The sequence below is a fragment of the Balaenoptera ricei genome, chromosome 20 (genome assembly GCF_028023285.1).
Source record: "Balaenoptera ricei isolate mBalRic1 chromosome 20, mBalRic1.hap2, whole genome shotgun sequence".
NCBI lineage: Eukaryota > Metazoa > Chordata > Mammalia > Artiodactyla > Balaenopteridae > Balaenoptera > Balaenoptera ricei.
The window spans coordinates 11,836,391-11,844,055 of record NC_082658.1 but is presented as its reverse complement, the minus strand read 5'-3'; the positions used below and the strand labels follow the sequence as shown (position 1 = coordinate 11,844,055).

General features: G+C 58.0%; 1 protein-coding gene across 4 annotated transcripts in view; it reads right to left on the bottom strand.

The window, feature by feature from the left end:
• Nucleotides 1-1,316: 1,316 nt before the first annotated feature.
• The window catches only part of BAIAP2 (BAR/IMD domain containing adaptor protein 2), a 71,028-nt gene continuing 64,679 nt past the window's right edge, over nt 1,317-7,665 (bottom strand). For 2 of the 4 annotated variants that reach the window (XM_059908331.1, XM_059908335.1), the window contains exon 14: nt 1,317-1,796. In XM_059908331.1, coding sequence (XP_059764314.1) covers nt 1,727-1,796 — 70 coding nt within the window. In that variant the 3' untranslated portion in view covers nt 1,317-1,726. Of the gene's footprint in view, nt 1,797-7,255; nt 7,304-7,665 lie in introns of all 4 variants that reach the window. The other 2 variants (XM_059908333.1, XM_059908334.1) reach the window with 2 other exon arrangements.

Below are 7,665 nucleotides of genomic sequence, written 5' to 3'. Positions count from 1 at the left end.
GGAGGGTGGGGCAGGGCAGCACAGGGGGTATTTTTGTAACGCTGTTGTCAGAACAGATCGAAGTGGGATGCTTTTAAGTTATTGTTGCCAAAGAGACGTAAAATTTATTGTTGCTTTTGGGGTGTGGGTGGGGACTTGTTTTGAGTTTGTTTTTTGTTTGTTTATTTGAGGCTTATGATGCTGGTACAATGATCGTCTTGTTCCTTCCTTGTCTGTTTTTTAAGAGAAATCAAAGCTAAGGAAAAAAGCCTTCATGCTAAGCGTGTTTTCTTTTGGAGTCTGCAGATAAAGCCTTGGGCAGGAGGGGGCATGGGCCGCGCTGGGGTGGGGTCCCTATAGTCCCTTCTGACCACTGGGGGATGCAGGAGGGAGACCACCCCTTCCTCCAACTGTCCTTGGCACACCTTGGTGGAGGGAGACAGTGACCTTGGGCCCCTAGGGTGCCCAGGTTGGGGTGTCTTCCCAGAACAGGGCCGGCGGACTGACACCTGCAGCCCTCACTTCTTCCTGCCTGGAAGCTGGCCCTGCCTAGGTAAGGGTGAGAGGGGACCTCTCCGGGAAGCTCTTCCTCCTGCCTCTCCAGGGGTCGCCCCTGTCCCTCAGCACGGGGAGGCCGGGTGAGGGGGCGGTGAGCTGGGAGCAAGGTGGGTTGTGAGAAGGTGGGGCTTCTGTGCCCCTCCACCGCAAACATCTGCCCTGTGACCCTGCCTCGCCCCACCCGGCCTGCCTCCAGCTTCTGCAAGGTGAGAGCCTCTGGGGTCCCGCCCCCCCGTGCTTCGTGTTCTGGGCTGTGCGCAGAGCCCCTCCTGGGAGGGTCTGGGAGGAGCAAGCGAACGCTGCCCGGAATGTCTCCTGAGGTAAGGACTGCTGTCACCAACGTGGTTAGTTAGCACGGCTGTATTTCAGCCTCAAATGTCAAACAGCATGGATCCGATAAAGTTTCTAAAATCTTATATTTCAGCTGAAATATGGAAACAGCCAGAGCACTGAGGGGGCCCACCCAGGAATCCTGGGGCAGGACCCCCTCAGTGGCACACAGCTTGGGGAGCCAGGCCACAGCACCGACCACCCTGGGGACAGGGAGGAGAGCTGGGGGCCCTGCAGCCAGTTCTGGATAGGAGTTAGTTAGGGTGTGGGCAGCGAGAAACTGGGACAGAGAGGCCCACAAAACTGCCAGTGGGAGGGGGGAGACCCAGCAAAGCCCCAATCAAGGGTCTGCCAGGAAGTTAAGTGCTCATAATAAATCCAAGGAAGGGGGGCAGGCCCTCGCCCTCCCGCTCCCCTCACCCCTTCCCCTCCCCTCTCCCCCCCCCCCCCCCCTTGCTCTTGCATGCTGCCGCAGGCACGTACAGGTGGGCGGCCTCATTACTGACCAGACGGGGGCTCCCCTTACAGCTACAAGCTGATGCGATGGTCCTCCCTGCACCCTGGGGGCTCCCCGGCCCACACAACAGACGGGCCTGATCCAAAAGGTTGGCCGCACAGCCCAGGCAGCAGGTCCCTGGCTCCAGGGGCCAGCCCCCCTCACTCTCCTTGACCACGGCCATGCCACCTCCTGACCCTGTAGGAACAGCCGGGGTCCAGCCCAGGCCAGATTGAGGTGGGGGCAGAAGGGCTTGGAAGGAGAGAATTCTCTAAACGGGGAGCAAGCAGATTGTAACAAAACAGGTTACAGGTCAGGGTGTGGGAGGAGGGGCCCCACGGGCAGTGGGTGCAGACGTGGCCGTCAGCTGAGGAGCGGGGCAGACCTGTCATTGGTCACCGTCGGCTTCAGCTGGACGCTGGCGAAGGGATTCCTGAGAAGAGAAGAGTGGTTTTAGTGGTTTTCGGGAGGGGTGCTGAGTGCTGCCCTGCGGCTACGGACGGCACCCACCTGCACCCCGACGGCGCAGCCTCTGAGCTCAGGGCTGGTGGGTGGCAGAGGCCGCTGGGGAGAGCCAGGAAGGGGCGCTGTCCGCAAGGCCAGCTGAGCCCCAACGCGCCTCCCTCTGCTCACCCCCCCAGGTGCCCCACCTCGAACTGTCAACCCTCCCAAAGGCAGGGTGGGTGGGCATGGGGGGGGGGCCCTCCACATCAGCCCCGGTCCTTTCTCCGCAACCTGAGGCAGCCCCACATGAGCCGCACCCGAGCTCGCTGTGCCGCCCCCCAAGGCCAAGCACCCCTCTGCCACCTGCCCGAGAGCAGCAGCTGAGCCCGTCTGCAAGGACACAGCTGTTGACACACAGAGCCACAGCTCAGCAGAGCACACAAGCCCAGCCCATGCATCCTGGGGGCCCAGAGAGTGGCCCGCCCCATGCCGACACGACAGACACGAGGCGCAGGCACCCCAGTGGCAACGGGGCTGGCAGGGGTGGACGCCCGTAGCCCCTGCGGAGGGGCTGACTGCCTCCTCAGAGAGGAGCCGTGCCCGCCCCTGCGTGCCGGGGCCGCGACTGATGGACAGACGGACGCACCAGACAAGGGGCTGAGATGGAACGAGATGAGCGCAGGGTGGGGCCGGCACCTGGCCTCGTGCTCACGGAGGCCTCTCCTCCTCGGGTTCGGTGGGCTCCGAGGACCTGCCCAGGCGGGGACGGCACAGGAGAGCAGGCCGGGGGACATCAGGCAGTCCCAAGGGTGACAGCACGGATGGCACGTGGGACACGGAGGGCTCGGCATGAACAGGAGCTGTTACCTGGGGCGGGAGCGGCCTCTGACGTGGCTGGGCGTCCACAGGAGCTGGCTGGGCGCTCTGTCCAGGTGCCCAGGAAGATAGAACGTGGGGTGGGCAACCCTGTGTTGGCCTGAGGACCTGGCATTTTCTAAAACACTGAGGCACTTTGGGCTCAGTTGTTCAAAGGATGAACTAGTGAGAGGAGACTGATGATGGAGCAACGTGTGGCTTCTGCGTCTCCAAGATGCTGCCTGACAGTTGGCAGCACCCGCAGCCGTTCCACCCCTGCCTCGGAACATCTGCACCTGATGAAAGGCCCTTCCAGCCGGCGGGGCCTCAGTCTCTCTCATTCAGGTCCTCTCTGGCCTCCCAGGCTTGGGTCTGAGCAGATGTGCTTCAGCCCCACTGGCCCCGGGCAGGGGCGGCCTGGAGGTTCTGAGACCGAGGTTCTGCTGTGACCAGCGTCACCTGCCCCGGGACGGAGGATGCAGGGCAGCCACGGGGGCGGCCGCCTTGACTGGACTCCGGTCCTAGAGGAGGGCTCCACGCCCTTGGCGGTCCGCAGCCAGGGTCATGGCGGGGGGTCTTGTGGGGCTAGAAACGGGGCAGGTTTGTCCATCCAGAGTCGGGGACCCAGCAGGGGAAGGGACCCAGAGAAGGGAGGATGGCGCCTGTGCTGACCAGAGCCAGGGGCGAAAGGGAGTTCCAGCCGGGTGTGTCCCGACGCACCTACATTCTCATCAGAAAGGGTCAGTGACCAGCCACGTGTAAATCAACGAAGTTACAACACACCCTCAAACCATATACAAAAATAAACTCAAAATGGCTTATAGACTTAAATATAAGACATGACACCATAAAACTCCTAGAAGAAAACATAGGCAAAACATTCTCTGACATAAATCGTACCAATGTTTTCTTAGGTCAGTCTCCCAAGGCAATAAAAACAAAAGCAAAAATAAACAAATGGGACCTAATCAAACTTACAAGCTTTTGCACAGCAAAGGAAACCGTAAACAAACAAAGACAACCTACAGATTGGGAGAAAATATTTGCAAATGATGCGACTGACAAGAGCTTAATTTCCAAAATATACAAACAGCTCATACATCTCAACAGCAAAAAACCAAACAACCCAATCGAAAAATGGGCAGAAGACCTAACTAGACATTTGTCCAAAGAAGACATACAGATGGCCAACAGGCACATGAAAAGATGTTCCAACATTGCTACTTATTAGAGAAATGCAAATCAAAACTACAATGAGGTACCACCTCACACTGGTCAGAATGGCCATCATTAAGAAGTCTACAAATTACAAATGCTGGAGAGGGTGTGGAGAAAAGGGAACCTCCCTACACTGTTGGTGGGAGATTGGTGCAGGCACTATGGAAAACAGTATGGAGGTTCCCCCCAAAACTAGAGTTGCCATATGATCCAGATGAAACTATAATTCAAAAAGATACATGCACCCCTATGTTCACAACAGCCCTATTCACAATAGCCAAGACATGGAAACAGCCTAAATGTCCATCGACAGGTAAATGAATAAAGAAGATGTGGTATATACACAATGGAATATTACTCAGCCATAAGAAAGAATGAAATAATGCCATTTGCAGCAACATGAATAGACCTAGAGATTCTCATACTAAGTGAAGAACGACAAATAGCATATGATATCACTTATATGTAAAATCTAAAAAAATTATACAAATGAACTTATCTACAAAACAGACTCACAGACATAGAGAACAGACTTGTGGTTGCCAAGGAGGAAGAGGGGTGGGGGAGGGGTGGATTGGGAGTTTGGGATTCGCAGATGAAAACTATTATATATAGGATGGATAAACAACAAGGTCCTACCGTATAGCACAGGGAATTATATTCAGTATCCTGTGATAAACCGTAACGGAAAAGAATATAAAAAAGAATGTATATATGGGTATAACTGAATCACTTTGCTATATGGCAGAAATTAACACATTATAAATCAACTATACTTCAATTAAAAAAAAAAAAGAAAGGGTCAGTGGCAAACCCACACTGCCACCTGAACCAGGAAGACCTCCCTGAAGAGGGTGTCTGGCCTCTGACCCACACTGTCCTCTTCTCCTCCCCCAAAGCAGTGTGACCATGGAAGAAGCATGTGCTGTCCACACTGCAGGTTCTGAGGAAGCAGGTGGCAGCTGTAATCACTCCAGACCTCTGGAGCGACTCCCTCCTGCAGCCCCGGCCAGAGACCCCTGGGTGGGATACTCCCACCCTTCAGCATCAGAGGAAGCATGAGGCCCCCTTGGGTGCCCACCACTTTCTGGAATGTTCTGTGAAAGAATAGGCTTAAGAGCTACCCCCGGGGAGGGCACCTGAGTGACCCCAGGTGAGGGACTGGGGGTCAACAGTGGGATGACAAAACATGACAAGATTTGGACCTGAGGCACTGCCGATCCTGCTGTCCTGCAGACGTCTGTCACTGCCCAGGGGTGGACGCCGGGGCCAATCGACAGCGGACCACCCAGACACAGAACAAGCTCTTCTTGACCCAAATGGGAGACGCTGGAGTATGCGAGGGTCAGTGCTGTCAGGACGCCAGGGCCCCTCCCCAGGCAGGGCCACCAGGCACTCAGGCGGAGGACTGGGGGCTGGGCTCTGTCCCCCTCCTGAGCAGGGACACACGGACAGCCGGTAGCTTTTATACGGAATGGATTTGCACCCTCCAGGGGGCAGGCCTGACGTCCCGGGCATGGTGAAGGCAGGCACGAGCCAGGCCCCCCGCCAGGAATGGCTGTGCCCACCACCCAGTCCTCTGCAGACCCCCACAGCCCGACGAGGTGGGACCCCTGCAGCCGAGCAGCGTTCGGGTCCAGGCTCACGAAACATTCGTCCCTGCGGATTTGGTGGAATCGCCTTCGGTTATCTTCTGAATCCACTTCTTGAGTAAGAAAGGGGGTGGTTCTGAGAACAGCCCGGTCAGCACGAAGCGTGGCTTGTGTCCTGTAGTGACTCCGGAGCAGAGGAGGAGCGAAGAGCAGTCACAGCATAGATTTCAACTTTCTCCATGTTTTCCTCTTAAAACGTGCCACAACTTCAGAACATCGGCCCTTCTGGACTTGAGTCGTTCTCCTCCCCGGCCCTCCTCCCAGGGCTGTGAGCTCTGGCAAAGCTGAGCAATGTCCCTCAACCAACCAGAGGTGGCTTGTGACACCCCCGCCCCTGGTAGAACCATCAGGACAGGCAGACCTTGCGGCCGCCGTGCTGTGTGCTCCCAGGGATGAGTGCACGCCTGCCCGCCGTGCCCCTGGGGCTCTGCCCCACATCCAGGGGTGGGGTTCTAGGCAGAGGCCATACGAGCCTCCCTGAGCCTTCACCCCCTTCCAGTACCTCCAGTGGGTGAGATCAGCTGGGCTCCACCAGCTCAGAAAGCATCTCGGAAGAAGAGGGACAGATGCAGGGGAGGAGAGTAGCCCAGGTCACCCACTGCTAAGCCAGGGTCAAAATCATTTCTCCCATCCCCCAGTTTCAGGAGCACTTGTCTCTAGAGTTTTCCAGAACTCACACTGCAGCTCTTCAAGAGAAAGGCAGGAAAAAAACCCCAAACATATATATAGATAAAAAACCCTGGCAGTCCAGTGGTTAGGGCTCTGTGCTTCCACTGCTGGGGGCCCGGGTTTGATCCCTGGTCAGGGAACTAAGATCCCACAAGCCGCGCAGTGCGGCCAAAACAAACAAACAAATACACAAAAACAAGAAAGGCAGCGAAGGAGGGAGAGGGAGAGTCCAGGACCTGCTGGAGTGGTCCGGCTGCCCACAGGGAGGATGGCATCGCCGTGACACCCAAGGAGGTGAAGGGATGACCATCTTTGTAAAGGGCCCATGTGCCAGCCTCACGCAGCAGACTTCTCAGTGACAGGGCTGGGGTGGGGCAGAGGGGCAGCAGTGCTGCCCAGACCCAGGCACAGGAGCCCAGGGCAGTGGGCTCCCCCTGCACCCCCCACCCCACCCCAGCTGTTGGCGCTTGCTTTCCAAGGGCACAGGGGAAGGGACCATGACCAGTTGGGAGTTGGAGGAGGCCACCGGGGCCTGCTCCGGAAAGCCTGGAGTAGCCCCTTGGAGCCATGTCGGGGCAGACAGCAGGTGAGCCTGGGCCGAACGGAGCCGCTGCATCTGCTCATCCCCTGCGGGGCAGACGCATGCTCCTGCTCCCGTGTGCCTGTGGCTCTCACCTGGGCACAGGCCATGGTGCTACCCCCAGACCCATCCTGGTCTCCCCAGCCCTCGAGGGGCTGCGATACTCACCAACCCAGGAGCCAGCCAGGACGGGCTCAGACCCACGCCCAGGGACCGGTCTGAGGGGCACTCAGCCAAAGGAGCCCAAAGCCAGCCTCGCAGCTGATCACCAGGCTTCACCCCGATTATGGCCAAAGCACCCAGCAGAAGCAACAGGGAACCCAGACAGAGGGCCAGGCCAGACCCGCAAGCTTCCAGAGGGAGGAAATCCGAGAGCCCAAGGAGAGGTCCAGGGAAGCAAAGACCCGGAGCCGAGAGCAGACGCAGGTTCAGCAGACCCTCGGACCCCAGCATAAGAAAACCAGGGCAACTTACTAACTCTAGTCAGGGGCCGCTCAAAATCTGGCCACTTCCACATCGGCACTGCAAGGAAACACAGGGCTCGGTTGGTGCAGGTGGAGTGGGTGGGAGTGAGGTCTGAGGACTCCGAGGGGACATAAGCCGGATGGAGGATGGGGGGACGCCTGGCAGCTGGCGTATGCTGCCAGGAGCATGTGCCACCAGCCACAGGGCAGAGCTGGCTCTCCAGCCCCCGGGAGGGGTCTGCAGGGAGGAAGCTCCAGGGAGCACATCGGCTCAAGCAGGGCGTCCCTGGATCAGGCCCACGTGGCTCTCACCCAGGGTGCAGGCCTCCCCAGGTGCCCCCAGGGAGAGCACTGTGGCCTGGCACTCTCTGCACCTTGGTTATTCTGCCAGTGAGGAGGCCAGGCCTTGCACACACGCAG